Source organism: Protomyctophum bolini, assembly GCF_963924005.1.
Source record: "Protomyctophum bolini genome assembly, chromosome: 16".
Taxonomy (NCBI): Eukaryota; Metazoa; Chordata; class Actinopteri; order Myctophiformes; family Myctophidae; genus Protomyctophum; species Protomyctophum bolini.
The window spans coordinates 3,189,786-3,209,206 of record NC_137877.1 but is presented as its reverse complement, the minus strand read 5'-3'; the positions used below and the strand labels follow the sequence as shown (position 1 = coordinate 3,209,206).

The 19,421-nt window shown below is 45.0% G+C and overlaps 1 protein-coding gene across 1 annotated transcript in view; it reads left to right on the top strand.

The window, feature by feature from the left end:
- Positions 1-19,421, top strand: part of LOC308330385 (uncharacterized protein) — a 121,124-nt gene extending 101,703 nt beyond the window's left edge. The window contains exons 14-25 of the mRNA XM_080785234.1: positions 1,515-1,628; positions 2,757-2,870; positions 3,951-4,064; positions 5,193-5,306; positions 7,246-7,304; positions 7,627-9,020; positions 9,174-9,775; positions 10,264-10,446; positions 10,940-11,113; positions 11,195-11,350; positions 15,226-15,272; positions 18,174-19,421. Coding sequence (XP_080641360.1) covers positions 1,515-1,628; positions 2,757-2,870; positions 3,951-4,064; positions 5,193-5,306; positions 7,246-7,304; positions 7,627-9,020; positions 9,174-9,775; positions 10,264-10,446; positions 10,940-11,113; positions 11,195-11,350; positions 15,226-15,272; positions 18,174-18,757 — 3,655 coding nt within the window. The 3' untranslated portion in view covers positions 18,758-19,421. The remainder of the gene's footprint in view (positions 1-1,514; positions 1,629-2,756; positions 2,871-3,950; positions 4,065-5,192; positions 5,307-7,245; positions 7,305-7,626; positions 9,021-9,173; positions 9,776-10,263; positions 10,447-10,939; positions 11,114-11,194; positions 11,351-15,225; positions 15,273-18,173) is intronic.

Here is a 19,421-nt window from a genome sequence, read left to right as displayed (position 1 = left end):
ACGCACGGACCGAACGCCGTCTCCAAGGTTTCCCCCAACGAGCAGGTTTCACCAAGGAGCGGTCGCACGGACAAACTGAGGCTTCCTCCGCAAGACAGATTCGGCACTCAGCTTGTTGCTGTTGTTGTCGTTGTTGTTGTGCAGCTACGCGGCGCCCAGAGAGGAGTCGTCAGGACGACCGGCTCTCTTCTTACCTAGGTAAGTGGACTGTGTGCCACGCAGCTTCATGTTCTAAATATATATATTCATATATATATATGTTGTTTAATAGTGTCAAAACTGCTGAGATACACGAAACGTCTGCTCTCGTGGAAATCAAAAAATCGAAGTGGCACTGCACAGATGGGGCTTAAATAGCCCGCTGATTGGCATCTGGGCAGGGCCACCATAGAAGATGTGTCTTAAAGAGATATCCATGAACACTGCCCTGTGGGGTCAGTTCCCGTACATATTGAACAATATGTAGTGGAGAGCCAGTCTCGAACACGATAGAGAACATATTTTATAGTGCCGATGAGAAGGCGGGCAGCTGTGTTCTGCACTAGCTGTAAACGCCTGAATGATACCTGGTCGATGCCAATATACAAAGAGTTGCAATAATGTATTCTTGATGAAATCAAAGCATGGATAACCATCTCCAGCTGTTTTTAGGGGAGGTGGGATTTGACCCTGGCGATGATTGGAAGAAGAGAGTTTTAACGACGGAGCTGATTTGTTTATTAAGTTTAAAATCTTTATCAAAAATAAAACCAAGAGGTGGGACAGTCGCACAGTCGGTAGTGTTGTCGCCTCACAGCTAGAAGGTCCTGGGTTCGATTCCCGCTGTCGGCGCTGGGGGCGTGTTCTCTCCTCTGTGTCATCAGTGCCCATACCCGAGGTGGGGTTGGCGAAAGGGCCTTTCTGTTTTGAGTTTGTATGTTCTCCCCATGTCCCCTAGGGTAGGTACCCTCACATGTTCTCCCCGTGTCCCCTAGGGTAGGTCCCCCCACATGTTCTCCCCGTGTCCCCTAGGGTAGGTACCCTCACATGTTCTCCCCGTGTCCCCTAGGGTAGGTCCCCCCACATGTTCTCCCCGTGTCCCCTAGGGTAGGTCCCCCCACATGTTCTCCCCGTGTCCCCTAGGGTAGGTACCCTCACATGTTCTCCGCGTGTCCCCTATGGTAGGTACCCTCACATGTTCTCCCCGTGTCCCCTAGGGTAGGTACCCTCACAAAAACATGCAGTAATCCTGGTCGGAATGTGTTAAGGAGATAACTGTTACAATTGCTCAATTCAACAGACCCATTCAGGATTCTAAAAACGCCTTCTCAATCCTGACCTAAGTTTTAAGTGTTTAGAGAGGCACTTGTCTTTATCTCCTTGGGCAAATCATTCCATTGTACCGTTTGTACTACATGGAATACAAGCTACTGTTATGCTAATTACTGTCTGTTATTTACTTAGTATTATTTCTAGTAGTATTATTCACTGTCTCTGTTGTTGATGTATTGTTATTTCTGTCCGTATGATTCCAGAAGTGTCCACCACAGAGCAGAGTCTCCAACTCCCAGCCTTCTGTCTGTGAAGAGTGACAAGTCTAGAGGAGAACCTCCTGACTTCAGTAATGAACCTGGACCTCCTGATTCACAGTATGTCAACCCTCCTATGAATATATACAACACTATAACACTTTAACACTATACAATATACACTATAACATATTTTATAGTGCCGATGAGAAGGCGGGCAGCTGTGTTCTGCACTAGCTGTAAACGCCTGAATGATACCTGGTCGATGCCAATATACAAAGAGTTGCAATAATGTATTCTTGATGAAATCAAAGCATGGATAACCATCTCCAGCTGTTTTTAGGGGAGGTAGGATTTGACCCTGGCGATGATTGGAAGAAGAGAGTTTTAACGACGGAGCTGATTTGTTTATTAAGTTTAAAATCTTAAAAATAAATAAAACCAAGAGGTGGGACAGTCGCACAGTCGGTAGTGTTGTCACCTCATAGCTGGAAGGTCCTGGGTTCGATTCCCGCTGTGGGCGCTGGGAGCGTGTTCTCTCCTCTGCGTCATCAGTGCCCATACCTGAGGCGGGGTTGGCGAAAGGGCCTTTCTGTGTGGAGTTTATATGTTCTCCCCGTTTCCCCTAGGGTAGGTACCCTCACATGTTCTCCCAGTATCCCCTAGGGTAGGTACCCTCACATGTTCTCCCCGTTTCCCCTAGGGTAGGTACCCTCACATGTTCTCCCAGTGTCCCCTAGGGTAGGTACCCTCACATGTTCTCCCCATGTCCCCTAGGGTACCGTAGGTACCCTCACATGTTCTCCCCGTGTCCCCTAGGGTAGGTACCCTCACATGTTCTCCCCGTGTCCCCTAGGGTAGGTACCCTCACATGTTCTCCCCGTGTCCCCTAGGGTAGGTACCCTCATATGTTCTCCCCGTGTCCCCTAGGGTAGGTACCCTCACAAAAACATGCAGTAATCCTGGTCGTAATGTGTTAAGGAGATAACTGTTACAATTGCTCAATGCAACAGACCCATTCAGGATTCTAAAAACGCCTTCTCAATCATGACCTAAGTTTTAAGTGTTTAGAGAGGCACTTGTCTTTATCTCCTTGGGCAAATCATTCCATTGTACCGTTTGTACTACATGGAATACAAGCTACTGTTATGCTAATTACTGTCTGTTATTTACTTAGTATTATTTCTAGTAGTATTATTCACTGTCTCTGTTGTTTATGTATTGTTATTTCTGTCTGTATGATTCCAGAAGTGTCCACCACAGAGCAGAGTCTCCAACTCCCAGCCTTCTGTCTGTGAAGAGTGACCTGTCTAAAGGAATACCTCCTGACTTCAGTAACGAACCTGGACCTCCTGATTCACAGTATGTCAACCCTCCTATAAATATATACAACACTATAACACTGTAACACTATACAATATACACTATAACATATTTTATAGTGCCGGTGAGAAGGCGGGCAGCTGTGTTCTGCACTAGCTGTAAACGCCTGAGTGACGCCTGGTCGATGCCAATATACAAAGAGTTGCAATAATCTATTCTTGATGAAATCAAAGCATGGATAACCATCTCCAGCTGTTTTAGGGGAGGTAGGATTTGACCGTGGCGATGATTGAAAGAAGAGAGTTTTAACGACGGAGCTGATTTGTTTATTAAGTTTAAAATCTTTATCAAAAATAAAACCAAGAGGGGGGACAGTGGCACAGTCGGTAGTGTTGTCTCCTCACAGCTAGAAGGTCCTGGGTTCGATTCCCGCTGGGGGCGTGTTCTCTCCTCTGCGTCATCAGTGCCCATATCCAAGGCAGGGTTGGCGAAAGGGCCTTTCTGTGTGGAGTTTGTACTGTATGTTCTCCCCGTTTCCCCTAGGGTAGGTACCCTCACATGTTCTCCCCGTGTCCCCTAGGGTAGGTACCCTCACATGTTCTCCCCGTGTCCCCTAGGGTAGGTACCCTCACATGTTCTCCCCGTGTCCCCTAGGGTAGGTACCCTCACATGTTCTCCCCATGTCCCCTAGGGTAGGTACCCTCACATGTTCTCCCCGTGTCCCCTAGGGTAGGTACCCTCACATGTTCTCCGCGTGTCCCCTATGGTAGGTACCCTCACATGTTCTCCCCGTGTCCCCTAGGGTAGGTACCCTCACAAAAACATGCAGTAATCCTGGTCGGAATGTGTTAAGGAGATAACTGTTACAATTGCTCAATTCAACAGACCCATTCAGGATTCTAAAAACGCCTTCTCAATCCTGACCTAAGTTTAAGTGTTTAGAGAGGCACTTGTCTTTATCTCCTTGGGCAAATCATTCCATTGTACCGTTTGTACTACATGGAATACAAGCTACTGTTATGCTAATTACTGTCTGTTATTTACTTAGTATTATTTCTAGTAGTATTATTCACTGTCTCTGTTGTTGATGTATTGTTATTTCTGTCCGTATGATTCCAGAAGTGTCCACCACAGAGCAGAGTCTCCAACTCCCAGCCTTCTGTCTGTGAAGAGTGACAAGTCTAGAGGAGAACCTCCTGACTTCAGTAACGAACCTGGACCTCCTGATTCACAGTATGTCAACCCTCCTATGAATATATACAACACTATAACACTTTAACACTATACAATATACACTATAACATATTTTATAGTGCCGATGAGAAGGCGGGCAGCTGTGTTCTGCACTAGCTGTAAACGCCTGAATGATACCTGGTCGATGCCAATATACAAAGAGTTGCAATAATGTATTCTTGATGAAATCAAAGCATGGATAACCATCTCCAGCTGTTTTTAGGGGAGGTAGGATTTGACCGTGGCGATGATTGGAAGAAGAGAGTTTTAACGACGGAGCTGATTTGTTTATTAAGTTTAAAATCTTAAAAATAAATAAAACCAAGAGGTGGGACAGTCGCACAGTCGGTAGTGTTGTCACCTCACAGCTGGAAGGTCCTGGGTTCGATTCCCGCTGTGGGCGCTGGGAGCGTGTTCTCTCCTCTGCGTCATCAGTGCCCATACCTGAGGCGGGGTTGGCGAAAGGGCCTTTCTGTGTGGAGTTTATATGTTCTCCCCGTTTCCCCTAGGGTAGGTACCCTCACATGTTCTCCCAGTATCCCCTAGGGTAGGTACCCTCACATGTTCTCCCCGTTTCCCCTAGGGTAGGTACCCTCACATGTTCTCCCAGTGTCCCCTAGGGTAGGTACCCTCACATGTTCTCCCCATGTCCCCTAGGGTACCGTAGGTACCCTCACATGTTCTCCCCGTGTCCCCTAGGGTAGGTACCCTCACATGTTCTCCCCGTGTCCCCTAGGGTAGGTACCCTCACATGTTCTCCCCGTGTCCCCTAGGGTAGGTACCCTCATATGTTCTCCCCGTGTCCCCTAGGGTAGGTACCCTCACAAAAACATGCAGTAATCCTGGTCGTAATGTGTTAAGGAGATAACTGTTACAATTGCTCAATGCAACAGACCCATTCAGGATTCTAAAAACGCCTTCTCAATCATGACCTAAGTTTTAAGTGTTTAGAGAGGCACTTGTCTTTATCTCCTTGGGCAAATCATTCCATTGCACCGTTTGTACTACATGGAATACAAGCTACTGTTATGCTAATTACTGTCTGTTATTTACTTAGTATTATTTCTAGTAGTATTATTCACTGTCTCTGTTGTTTATGTATTGTTATTTCTGTCTGTATGATTCCAGAAGTGTCCACCACAGAGCAGAGTCTCCAACTCCCAGCCTTCTGTCTGTGAAGAGTGACCTGTCTAAAGGAATACCTCCTGACTTCAGTAACGAACCTGGACCTCCTGATTCACAGTATGTCAACCCTCCTATAAATATATACAACACTATAACACTGTAACACTATACAATATACACTATAACATATTTTATAGTGCCGGTGAGAAGGCGGGCAGCTGTGTTCTGCACTAGCTGTAAACGCCTGAGTGACGCCTGGTCGATGCCAATATACAAAGAGTTGCAATAATCTATTCTTGATGAAATCAAAGCATGGATAACCATCTCCAGCTGTTTTAGGGGAGGTAGGATTTGACCGTGGCGATGATTGAAAGAAGAGAGTTTTAACGACGGAGCTGATTTGTTTATTAAGTTTAAAATCTTTATCAAAAATAAAACCAAGAGGGGGGACAGTGGCACAGTCGGTAGTGTTGTCTCCTCACAGCTAGAAGGTCCTGGGTTCGATTCCCGCTGGGGGCGTGTTCTCTCCTCTGCGTCATCAGTGCCCATATCCAAGGCAGGGTTGGCGAAAGGGCCTTTCTGTGTGGAGTTTGTACTGTATGTTCTCCCCGTTTCCCCTAGGGTAGGTACCCTCACATGTTCTCCCCATGTCCCCTAGGGTAGGTACCCTCACATGTTCTCCCCGTGTCCCCTAGGGTAGGTACCCTCACATGTTCTCCCCGTGTCCCCTAGGGTAGGTACCCTCACATGTTCTCCCCATGTCCCCTAGGGTAGGTACCCTCACATGTTCTCCCCGTGTCCCCTAGGGTAGGTACCCTCACATGTTCTCCCCGTGTCCCCTAGTGTAGGTACCCTCACATGTTCTCCCCGTGTCCCCTAGCGTAGGTACCCTCACATGTTCTCCCCGTGTCCCCTAGGGTAGGTAGTGGTACCCTCACCTTTTAACCTATTCAGGATTCTAAAAACGCCTTCTCAATCCTGACCTAAGTTTTAAGTTTTTAGAGATGCACTTGTCTCTCTAAACTCCTCTCTTCTTGGGCAAATCATTCCATTGCACCGTTTGTAGGGATGTCAGGGGGTAACCGGCTAGTAACCAGATCGTTTTTAGTAATAGTACAACATAAGAGACTGTAGTTGTCACTGTACAATACTTTAAAACAGTTGTCATGTTGCACACATGCCTAAAATTGCTGTTATTTGCTCCGCCCAGCTTGTCACACTCCAGGCTGCATGAACAGCGCTGCTCGGACGCTGTTTTCTGCCCCCTCAATGTCCCAAAGTTCTCTGTTGTACTCCGTCTCCCCACACTGGCACGGTTAGCCAAGTTAGCCATGTGCTATCGATGTTGGAGGGTTTTCTCGTCAGCGAAAAGTCAACAAACAGAACACGGTGACATGCATGCTGATCTTCCTTAATAATAAAAAAAGGCTTAGCCCATGATGCGTCCAGTGGCTTTATAGTTAGGCTATAGGCTGCTCAGATCTGGACTGGACTTATTTATGTTTTGGAATAGAACCGGCGGACCTCTGTACTGTAGACACGCATATGCATGCATGCAGATGCGATGCGTTGTTTATTGATGATTAAGCCTACAACAATTTATTTATATTGTTAAATGTTGCTTTAACAACATTTTGTTTGTCTTTTAAAAAAGGAGCATAAATAAATGTATACCATTCGTCTACCAACTTTATTTATGTAGCCTATACATGCATATTACATTTGGGGTATTATATTAAAAAAATAAATTAATAAAATCAACAACCGTTAATTAACCGGATAATGCCATCGGCTACCCGGCTTGAAAATTAACCGTTAGATACATATGTATCTATATGTATATATTCTATTGTCTTCATCTATATGTATCTATATGTACAGTATATATTATATTGTCTTCATATTTATGTATGTATATATTCTATTGTCTTCATCTATATGTATCTATATGTATATATTCTATTGTCTTCATCTATATGTATCTATATGTATATATTCTATTGTCTTCATCTATATGTATCTATATGTATATATTATATTGTCTTCATCTCCACAGAGAGACATTCAGAAACACACCTGGACAGAAGACATTCAGTCGAACCACACCTGGACACAGTAAGACTGGACACATTTTACACTGACATTTTATTTCAATGAATGAAATGGTTAAATAGCAGCAGACTCATCAGATTAAATATACTCGTTGTATTCCTGTCTCATTGTCCAAATACAAATACTGACGATAAACGCATACATTTAGACTAAAAAAACGATCCAATGTTGTATATTTTAGCCAATTTTCTCATTTGTTTTCCTTTTACAAATTCAGATTTTCTGTAGGATATATACATAGTAGTTTTAATGCTATGGATTGTTCAATGTAAAGTTGTAAATGAAGCATAATGTTTAACATGTATTAATTGTCTCCTCATATCAGATGTCCGTCTGCCGGGGTATTTAAAGGTCTATAGGGTCACTTTGGACGGTCTTGAACATGTGACATTCGTCACTGAACATCCCTCCCTCTCCAACATCTACACAGACCTCCACCTATCAGCGGGAGTGAGTGAAGGGGTTAATCAGCAACATGAGGTGTGGCAGCTTGAGACCGCCTCCAGCATGAAGACCCTCTATGACGTCCTAATCAAGTGCCGTTCCATCTTTAAGACCGTCCTCCCTGGCAGAGACACACCCAGCAGCAGAGTTCTGACCAATGGCATCGCTGGCATCGGAAAGACATTCTCCGTGCGTAAATTCGCTCTGGACTGGGCGAGAGGTTTGGAGAACCAAGATATAGATCTCCTGGTTCTCTTCGCATTCCGGGAGCTGAACTTGGTCCGAGATAAGCAGCACAGTCTTCTCTCACTGATCCATGGTTTCCATCCAACGTTAGAGAAGCTCACAGCAGAGCAGCTCGCTGCCTGGAAAGTTGGCTTCATCTTCGATGGTCTCGATGAAAGCAGGTTTCCGCTGAAATTCCAGAACGTTGACGTCGATTCTGACGCCTTCGACAACAATGACGTCGTCTCTGATGTCACGGTGACATCATCGGTGGGCCTGCTGCTGACGAACCTCTTCAAGGGGAATCTGCTCCCCTCGGCTCTCTTCTGGATAACCACCAGACCTGCAGCAGCCAATCAGATCCCTCCTGAATGCGTTGACATGGTGACAGAAATACGAGGGTTCACAGAGCCCCAGAAGGAGGAGTTCTTCAGGAAGATGTTCAGTGATGATGAGGAGCTGGCCAGCACCATCATCTCACACGTGAAGACATCCAAGAGCATCCACATCATGTGTCACATCCCAGTCTTCTGTTGGATGACCGCTACCGTTGTGGAGGACCTGGTGAAGACAGGCAAGAGAGGACAGATGCCCAAGAACCTGACCGGGATGTACAGCCACTTCATATCGCTCATGATAAAAAGGATGATGACCAAGTATGATGAGACTGACAGGGATGTTCTTCTGCAGCTGTGCCTGCTGGCGTTTGTACATCTGAAGAAAGGCAGCGTCACGTTCTACCAAGAAGACCTGGAAGAGTGTGGTCTCGATGTGAACCACGCCGCGCTGTACTCGGGAGTGTGCACAGAGGTCTTCAAAGAAGAGACCGTTCAATCTCAGAGAAAGATCTACAGCTTTGTTCATCTGAGCATCCAGGAGTTCCTGGCTGCTGTCTACCTGATGCACTGTTTCACACAGAAGAACATGGAGGTACTGAAGACATTCCTGGGAGGAGAAGAAGAAGAAGAAGAAGAAGAAGAAGACGAAGAAGAAGACTGGGAATCCCAATCTTCAGAATCCCTGAAGAGTATGGGAGGAGGAGGAGGAGGAGGAGGAGGAGAAGGAGAAGGAGAAGGAGAAGGAGAAGAAGAAGACGAAGACGTCTTCCTGCAGAGAGCCATGGAAGAATCCCTGAAGAGTATGGGAGGAGGAGGAGGAGGAGGAGGAGGAGGAGGAGGAGGAGGAGGAGGAGGAGGAGAAGGAGAAGGAGAAGGAGAAGACGAAGACGTCTTCCTGCAGAGAGCCATTGAAGAATCCCCGAAGAGTATGGGAGAAGAAGAAGAAGAAGAAGATTCCATTGAAGAATCCCTGAATTGTATGAATGGAGAAATGACCCTGGAGGACTTCCTGCAGAGAGCCAGCGAAAAAGCCCTGAAGAGTAAGAACGGCCACCTGGACCTCTTTGTCCGCTTCCTTCATGGCCTCTCGCTGGAGTCCAACCAGAGTCTGTTAGGAGGCCTGCTGGGTCACACAGAGAACAGTCCAGAGAGCATCCAGAGAGTCATCAACAACCTGAAGGAGATGAAAATGGAAGATGAGAGTCTCTCTCCTGACAGATTCATCAACATCTTCCACTGTCTGATGGAGATGAACGACCACTCAGTACATCAGGACATCCAACAGTACCTGAAGTCAGCGGACAGATCAAAGACAAAACTGTCTGAGAGCCAGTGTTCAGCTCTGGCCTTCATGCTGCTGACGTCAGAGGAGGTTCTGGAGGAGTTTGACCTGCACCAATATGACACATCATCAGGATGGGGGAGATCCAGACTACTCCCAGCTGTGAGGAACAGCAGAAAGGCTCGGTTAGTAGTCATGTGGATAGAAAACCTGTTAGAATCAATCTACCATCACACCTAATTACTATAATAATAATCGGGTCTCAAAGTGTGTGTGTGTGTGTGTGTGTGTGTGTGTGTGTGTGTGTGTGTGTGTGTGTGTGTGCGTGCGCGCACAATATTTATACAGCATTTTTGCCTAAATGGAACTGACTGACACGCACAGAGAACAAAGTAAAAAGAATAAATAAGATAACATTCATAGATCAATGCAAGTTACACACTGTAGTATTAAACTTTTGGGCGGGAACCCATTTTGGTGTTTTAAACATTATGTTATGCTTTAGCTATTGAAAAATAACAGATCTACAAGCTCATAGCGCGCCACTCAGTTGCGCGCTATGAGCTTGTAGGTCTGCTATTTTAATCGAAGAAAGACTGACATAGAAACATAGCTTTTTCAGAAAACTAATCTGTGTTGATGATCACTGATTTTACATCATCTACATTTACAGACTTGTTGGGCTTGTTGGCGGTCAACTCCGAAAGGCAGAATGTGAGATTGTGGCTTCAGCTCTCAGCTCTAATCCTTCACATCTGAGAGAATTGGACATCGGTTATAATGACATAACGGATCCATCCATGGACCTGCTCTCTGCTGCATTGAAGAGTCCAAACTGTCATCTGGAGATACTGAGGTCACATTATTATTTACATTAGTTCTGTTTTATTATTTATAGTTTGATTCTTAATAATAAGAGTGTTAATAAAGTTGACATCATGGTATCCCACTGATTAGAATAATAACATGGTCAGAGTTTGTGTTGTCTAGTTCACACTCTCACATCACAATGCTACGGTACAGTAACTACAATATGTGATCCATCATGGCTGCTAGGGAATTATCATTATCAATGCTACGGTACAGTAACTACAATATGTGATCCATCATGGCTGCTAGGGAATTATCATTATGTGAACTAATGGGGTACAGTGATTACAGTATGTAGTCATGTTGGCACGCACGCGCGCACACACACACACACACACACACACACACACATTTCCTATGTTGGAAGATTAAGATTATGATGATTTACTTCACATTATCCCTGCCTTCTCTTTCCATCTCTTGGGGTCTTTACTCCAAAACTGTGATATTCAGTCCAGATATTTCATGTGTAATTACAGACTTGCTGGCTGTACCTTCACACAGACAGGATTTGAAGTTCTGCTCTCGGCTCTCAGCTCTAATCTTCTCCATCTGAAAGAATTGGACCTCAGTTTCATCTGCCTGCAGGAATCACAACTGCTCCAGCTCTCTGCGTTACTGAAGAGTCCACAGTGTGGACTGCAGATCCTGGGGTAAAGAATGTGTGTTCTCTCTGTGTGGATCTCTACTTGAACATCAACACAGCACTTTGTTAAGTGTGTATTTCTCTGCAGGTTGTCAGGCTGTGGAGTCACAGAGGAAGGCTGTTCTTCTCTGGCTTCAGCTGTGACCTCCAACCCCTCCTCCCAGCTGAAACAGCTGGACTTGAACTTCAGCCACTTAGGAGACTCTGCTCTGAAGAAGCTGTCTGCTGCCCTGGATACTGTCAAGTGAGTAGACTTGTGTAGAGCGGCCGTCAAAGGTTCCAGGTTAAATTCCCGGCTCCTCCTGGCTGCTACATGTCGAAGTGTCCTTGAGCAAGACTCTCTGAACCCCTAACAGCTCCCGATGAGCATGCATGTTTTCCTCTGCCATCGGTGGGTGAATGTGAACTACATTGTAATGTAAAGCGCTTTATAAATGCAGTTTCCCATATTATCATATCATATTATCATATGATCCATGGTTCATTCTATAGATTTAATATACAGTAGATAGTGTCTATGTTCCATGGTTCTATAACATAGATTTAATATACAGTAGATAGTGTATGTTCTATAACATAGATTAATATACAGTAGATAGTGTCTATGTTCCATGGTTCTATAACATAGATTTAATATACAGTAGATAGTGTCTATGTTCCATGGTTCTATAACATAGATTAATATACAGTAGATAGTGTCTATGTTCCATGGTTCTATAACCTAGATTAATATACAGTAGATAGTGTCTATGTTCCATGGTTCTATAACATAGATTAATATACAGTAGATGGTGTCTATGTTCCATGGTTCTATAACATAGATTAATATACAGTAGATAGTGTCTATATTCCATGGTTCTATAACATAGATTAATATACAGTAGATAGTGTCTATGTTCCATGGTTCTATAACATAGATTAATATACAGTAGATAGTGTCTATGTTCCATGGTTCTATAACATAGATTAATATACAGTAGATAGTGTCTATGTTCCATGGTTCTATAACATAGATTAATATACAGTAGATAGTGTCTATGTTCCATGGTTCTATAACATAGATTAATATACAGTAGATAGTGTCTATGTTCCATGGTTCTATAACCTAGATTAATATACAGTAGATAGTGTCTATGTTCCATGGTTCTATAACCTAGATTAATATACAGTAGATAGTGTCTATGTTCCATGGTTCTATAACCTAGATTAATATACAGTAGATAGTGTCTATGTTCCATGGTTCTATAACCTAGATTAATATACAGTAGATAGTGTCTATGTTCCATGGTTCTATAACATAGATTCATATACAGTAGATAGTGTCTATGTTCCATGGTTCTATAACATAGATTAATATACAGTAGATAGTGTCTATGTTCCATGGTTCTATAACCTAGATTAATATACAGTAGATAGTGTCTATGTTCCATGGTTCTATAACATAGATTAATATACAGTAGATAGTGTCTATGTTCCATGGTTCTATAACATAGATTAATATACAGTAGATAGTGTCTATGTTCCATGGTTCTATAACCTAGATTAATATACCGTAGATAGTGTCTATGTTCCATGGTTCTATAACCTAGATTAATATACAGTAGATAGTGTCTATGTTCCATGGTTCTATAACATAGATTAATATACAGTAGATAGTGTCTATGTTCCATGGTTCTATAACATAGATTAATATACAGTAGATAGTGTCTATGTTCCATGGTTCTATAACATAGATTAATATACAGTAGATAGTGTCTATGTTCCATGGTTCTATAACATAGATTAATATACAGTAGATAGTGTCTATGTTCCATGGTTCTATAACATAGATTAATATACAGTAGATAGTGTCTATGTTCCATGGTTCTATAACCTAGATTAATATACAGTAGATAGTGTCTATGTTCCATGGTTCTATAACATAGATTAATATACAGTAGATACTGTCTATGTTCCATGGTTCTATAACATAGATTAATATACAGTAGATAGTGTCTATGTTCCATGGTTCTATAACATAGATTAATATACAGTAGATAGTGTCTATGTTCCATGGTTCTATAACATAGATTAATATACAGTAGATAGTGTCTATGTTCCATGGTTCTATAACATAGATTAATATACAGTAGATAGTGTCTATGTTCCATGGTTCTATAACATAGATTAATATACAGTAGATAGTGTCTATGTTCCATGGTTCTATAACCTAGATTAATATACAGTAGATAGTGTCTATGTTCCATGGTTCTATAACATAGATTAATATACAGTAGATAGTGTCTATGTTCCAGGTATATATATCCGAACATTGATATATTATTGTTTTAGGGTCTATTTTTTATGTCCAATGTATTTGTATTTGGTTCATAAAGTTAACATAACTATAACTAAATGCATTTGAAATTAAATAAAAATGTTACTTTTCAGGATTCCAATTAAAAAATAGCAAAACAATAATTCACGATTTCAGTTCAAATAATAGCAAAAATAGCTGATCCACAAGCTCAAAACGCGTCACATTGCGGCGTGTTTTGAGCTTGTAGATTGGCTGTTTTTGCTACGACAGTAGTGTGCAATGTAATGTGTAATATGTGTCCCTCTGGGGTGAGGGTGGAAATATAGCAGAACTCTGACTAGGGAGATAGGTGGGTTATTGTTCTGAGTTTTAATTCATGTAGAATGTAATTCTACAAAAAGGCTCTTTCACACACTTATGCCGCAGTGTGCCAGTGATCACCCTCCTTATTTGTGCCTAAGGTTGCCTATAGACAATTTTAAAATAGCCAATCACAAGCTCCGTTGTAACCAAATGGACCCAAAACAATCTCAGATTTAAAGGTGCAATAGACCACTAGATGTTGCTCTCTGAACACCTCTGTTTCATGAGGGTTCTTGCTTGACTCACATCTGTTCTGTAGGGCAGCAATATTATGCAGTTTGCAACGCTGCAATATGGTAGCCTGGCCAGTGTTCATTTTGACAGCTAATTCCAATTTAGTCTTTTGAATAACACACGCTTTAGTTTTAGACCTATTTTACTCATCTGAAATCGTCTAGTCTTAGTCATCAAAACTGGTGGCAGCTTCCTCCAAGCGTCCTTTAGGGGGGAAAGTACAAAGTCTTGAAAGTCTTGATATCGGAAGGTCGCCAGTTCGTATCCCCGTACCGGCACGTTACAATTACCACCGCTGAAGTGCCCTTGGACAAGGCATTTGAACCCCTACCATGAAATGTTCCATGAGCAGGGCCTGGCTGTAAACTAGTTCTTGAGCTTAGTCCAGTTACCCTGGGTAAACATAGTACCTTTCCTTTCCTTTATGGTACCAATGTGTGTGATGTTTGGACAGAGTCTGTGGGAGAATGATGACAAAATGTGTTTAGTAAATATTTGGTGGGCCTAAAACAGGCCGATGTGAGACATTGACCCATTTAGGCCTAAGGCCGATTCTAAAAACGCCTTCTAAAGCCTGACCTGAGTTTTCTGAAAAACTTCAATTATTATTATTTTAATATATATTTTTATCCCACGATTCTGTAACCCATTTTTCACCCCTGTGTCAATGATCTAATGTGACCCTGGGCTCTACACACCCTCCACCAACCTAGTCCCCATATATGGGGGACAAGGGGAGACCAACCTAGTCCCCATATATGGGGGACAAGGGGAGAGCAACGGACTTGAACTCATGCTTCCTTCATGCCTGAGTGTCCAAGTTGCTCCTTTACACCTGACAGGGGGGAGTTTCCCTGGTTGGACGTAGCGCGTGAAAGGAACACGTTATTCCAACCAGTTCCTTTCCCCTCCATCAGGCGCCCCGGCTGGCCAGGGGGAGGCAGTATAGAGACCAGTTCCTTTCCCCTCCATCAGGCGCCCCGGCTGGCCAGGGGGAGGCAGTTTATTGACCAGGATTACTGCATGTTTTTTTTTAGGGTACCTACCCTTCATAAACTTAAATTATTTATATAGCAACATCAATTATTTTAAAATTTTGAATACTGTCCATACTGTACAGAACCCAACAATGGGTTCCCGGCCTGAGGGGGTAAAACACCAAAAGGGGTTCCCGCCCAGAGCAGAGGTTTTGACTTGATTCATTGTTGTTCTACTTCCTACAGTGTGAAACATGGAGGACACTGGACTAAACCTCAACTCCTTACAACACGTGAGTCTGTCTGTCTGTCTGTCTGTCTGTCCTTCTGGGATCTATCCTCGGACCCTCCTTTTCCCTCTACACCAAATTTGCTGAAAATATTTTGTGGAACTAGGGGCGTTCCAGGGGGTCCGTGGAGGGTTCCAGGGGGTCCGTGGAGAGTTCCAGGGGGTCCGTGGAGAGTTCCAGGGGGTCCGTGGGGGGTTACAGGGGGTCCGTGGAGGTTTCCAGGGGGTCCTTGAGGGGTTACAGGGGGTCCGTGGAGGGTTCCAGGGGGTCCTTGGGGGGTTCCAGGGGGTCTGTGGAGGGTTCCAGGGGGTCTGTGGAGGGTTCCAGGGGTCTGTGGAGGGTTCCAGGGGTCCGTGGGGGGTTCCAGGGGTCTGTGGAGGGTTCCAGGGGGTCTGTGGAGGGTTCCAGGGGGTCTGTGGAGGGTTCCAGGGGTCCGTGGGGGGTTCCAGGGGTCTGTGGAGGGTTCCAGGGGGTCTGTGGAGGGTTCCAGGGGGTCTGTGGAGGGTTCCAGGGGTCTGTGGAGGGTTCCAGGGGTCCGTGGGGGGTTCCAGGGGTCTGTGGAGGGTTCCAGGGGGTCTGTGGAGGGTTCCAGGGGGTCTGTGGAGGGTTCCAGGGGTCTGTGGAGGGTTCCAGGGGGTCCGTGGGTTGTGGGTCGTTCCTCGATTTTTCAAAAATAGCAGATCTACAAGCTCATAGCGCGCCACCGAGTGGCGCGCTATGAGCTTGTAGGTCTGCTATTTTTCAATGGCTAAAGCATAACATGATGCTATAACACCAAAAGGGGTTCCCGCCCAAAAATGGGTTAAACACTTTATCCATATTTTATACGTTGGCTATGTTACGACACAATTAGTCTAGGGGTAATTAAGTGTAACATTGAATGGACCGACAGGACACCAGCTTCAAAATGCGAACATTTATTTTATATATGGATGAATAAATAGGGAAAAGACGAATGTTTTACAGAATACAGATTAAACTCAAAAGAAAACCTAACGAACACAAAATAATACTACAACTAAAGCAAAACAAATTCCTTTCCGAAGGGAATAAATTAAGGAATAACTATAATCAAAAGTCCACAACTGTGTGGCGGCTGGGAGAGAGAGGGTTCCGGCCTGTCTCCCCGTTGTCTTCTAGAACAGACTGACTCATATAGTATAGGTGAGTAGGAGAGAGAGGGTTCCGGCCTGTCTCCCCGTTGTCTTCTAGAACAGACTGACTCATATAGTATAGGTGAGTAGGAGAGAGAGGGTTCCGGCCTGTCTCCCCGTTGTCTTCCAGAACAGACTGACTCATATAGTATAGGTGAGTAGGAGAGAGAGGGTTCCGGCCTGTCTCCCCGTTGTCTTCTAGAACAGACTGACTCATATAGTATAGGTGAGTAGGAGAGAGAGGGTTCCGGCCTGTCTCCCCGTTGTCTTCCAGAACAGACTGACTCATATAGTATAGGTGAGTAGGAGAGAGAGGGTTCCGGCCTGTCTCCCCGTTGTCTTCTAGAACAGACTGACTCATATAGTATAGGTGAGTAGGAGAGAGAGGGTTCCGGCCTGTCTCCCCGTTGTCTTCTAGAACAGACTGACTCATATAGTATAGGTGAGTAGGAGAGAGAGGGTTCCGGCCTGTCTCCCCGTTGTCTTCTAGAACAGACTGACTCATATAGTATAGGTGAGTAGGAGAGAGAGGGTTCCGGCCTGTCTCCCCGTTGTCTTCTAGAACAGACTGACTCATATAGTATAGGTGAGTAGGAGAGCCATGATCAGGAGCACTCCCACTCCAGACCGACAGCCAGTCAGGGCCCATCACTCCCTGACAGACGGGCCAGCCTCAGAGGTGTCAATCATCAATCAGTCCACCTGCGGATGATTAGGGAAAACACACACAGGCACCACTCCCCCCACCCTAGTACTGTGTAGTTGAGAACAATATGAGAACTTCTGATAAATATTCATATATATCCTCCCAAATATACACTATAATGATATAATGATCCCTGATCATCACAGGCTATTTAAAAATAGCAGATCTACAAGCTCACAGCGCATCACTGCGTGCCGCGCTTTGAGCTTGTACATCTGATACTGTGTGTGTGTGTGTGTGTGTGTGTCATTGGAGGGTTCCAGGGGTCCGTGGGGGGTTCCAGGGGGTCTGTGGACGGTTCCAGGGGGTCTGTGGGGGGTTCCAGGGGGTCCGTGGGGGGTTCCAGGGGGTCTGTGGACGGTTCCAGGGGGTCTGTGGACGGTTCCAGGGGGTCTGTGGACGGTTCCAGGGGGTCTGTGGACGGTTCCAGGGGTCCGTGGAGGGTTCCAGGGGGTCTGTGGGGGGTTCCAGGGGGTCTGTGGACGGTTCCAGGGGGTCTGTGGGGGGTTCCAGGGGGTCTGTGGACGGTTCCAGGGGTCCGTGGACGGTTCCAGGGGTCCGTGGAGGGTTCCAGGGGGTCTGTGGAGGGTTCCAGGGGGTCCGTGGGGGGTTCCAGGGGGTCTGTGGGGGGTTCCAGGGGGTCTGTGGAGGGTTCCAGGGGTCCGTGGGGGGTTCCAGGGGGTCCGTGGGTCGTGGGTCGTTCTTCGATTTTTCAAAAATAGCAGATCTACAAGCTCATAGCGCGCCACTCGGTGGCGCGCTATGAGCTTGTAGATCTGCTATTTTTCAATGGCTAAAGCATAACATGATGCTAACACCAAAAGGGTTTCCCGCCCAAAAATGGGTTAAACACTTTATCCATATTTTATACGTTGGCTATTTAAAAATAGCAGATCTACAAGCTCACAGCGCATCACTGCGTTCCGCGCTTTGAGCTTGTACATCTGATACCTTGTGTGTGTGTGTGTGTGTGTGTGTGTGGTCCGTGCACGTATCATTCAGTGAAGGATGTATTTAATGTGTACTGTGTTGTTTTCTCATCAGATTTCCAGCGTCTCACTCTGGACACAAACACAGCACACTGTGACCTCTCTCTGTCTGAGAACAACAGGAAGGTGACCCGTCAGGATGGTCAGCGTCATTCATATCCTGACCATCCTGACAGGTTTGATGGACAGGCTCAGGTCCTGAGTTCAGAGAGTCTAGATGAACGCTGCTACAGTGAGGTACAGTTCAGTGGACGGGTTAGGATAGGAGTGACTGACGGAGACATCGGTAGGAAAGGAGCCGAACGGGACTGTCTGCTTGGAGGGAATGAACATTCCTGGAGGCTGTTCTGTTATGATGTTCAGCGTGGTGACGGTTACTCTGTCACACACAATAGTAAGACGACTTCCCTTCCTATCCGTGCCTCTGGCTCCAACAGAGTAGCCGTATATCTGGACCGTCCCGCTGGGACTCTGTCCTTCTACAGAGTGTTAGAGGACACTCTGACTCACCTGTACACCTTCCAGAACACGTTCACTGAACCGCTCTATGCTGGGTTCTATGTGTACCCTGACTCCTCTGTGTCTCTGTGTGAGGACAGACAGGCTGTGAGGACAGACAGACAGGCAGACAGGCTGTGAGGACAGACAGACAGACAGACAGGCTGGGGTCACCATTAGGGTCATCTGGGGTCACGGTTAGGGTCATCTGGGGTCACGGTTAGGGTCACCTGGGGTCACCATTAGGGTCATCTGGGGTCGTTGACATGTAAAAGTAACACAGTGGTTCTCAACCTGTGGGTCGAGACCCTCTTATTTTCTTAAGATTCATTTTCGGCTTTTCTATTGTATTCTATTCTATTCATATTCTATAACAATCATATACCTCAAGGAAACATGCACACGCACACACACACGCACACACACACACACACACACACACACACACACACACACACACATAGTGTGTGTGCATTGGGTCCAGATGGTTCAAATGGAACCAAATGGACCGCGACGGGGCACGGCACCTCCCATAAACATCCACCCAATCCACTTCTCTCCACCTGAGTCGTTCCCTGAGAGACAAAGACTTTGAGAAGCTGTCCAGTGTGTCGCAGCGTGAGCTTGTAGAGCGGCTATTTTGTGTAAAAACTGTCATTACGACCGCATCAAGGCCCGCCAAATGTTTTATTCCAAAGACTGACTAAAACTAAAATAGAAATGTGCTGCCCAAAACAACACTGTTGTCACAATGCTGTTATCTTATATAACTATATATTTGTTGTTATATTTGAGATGTGTTGAT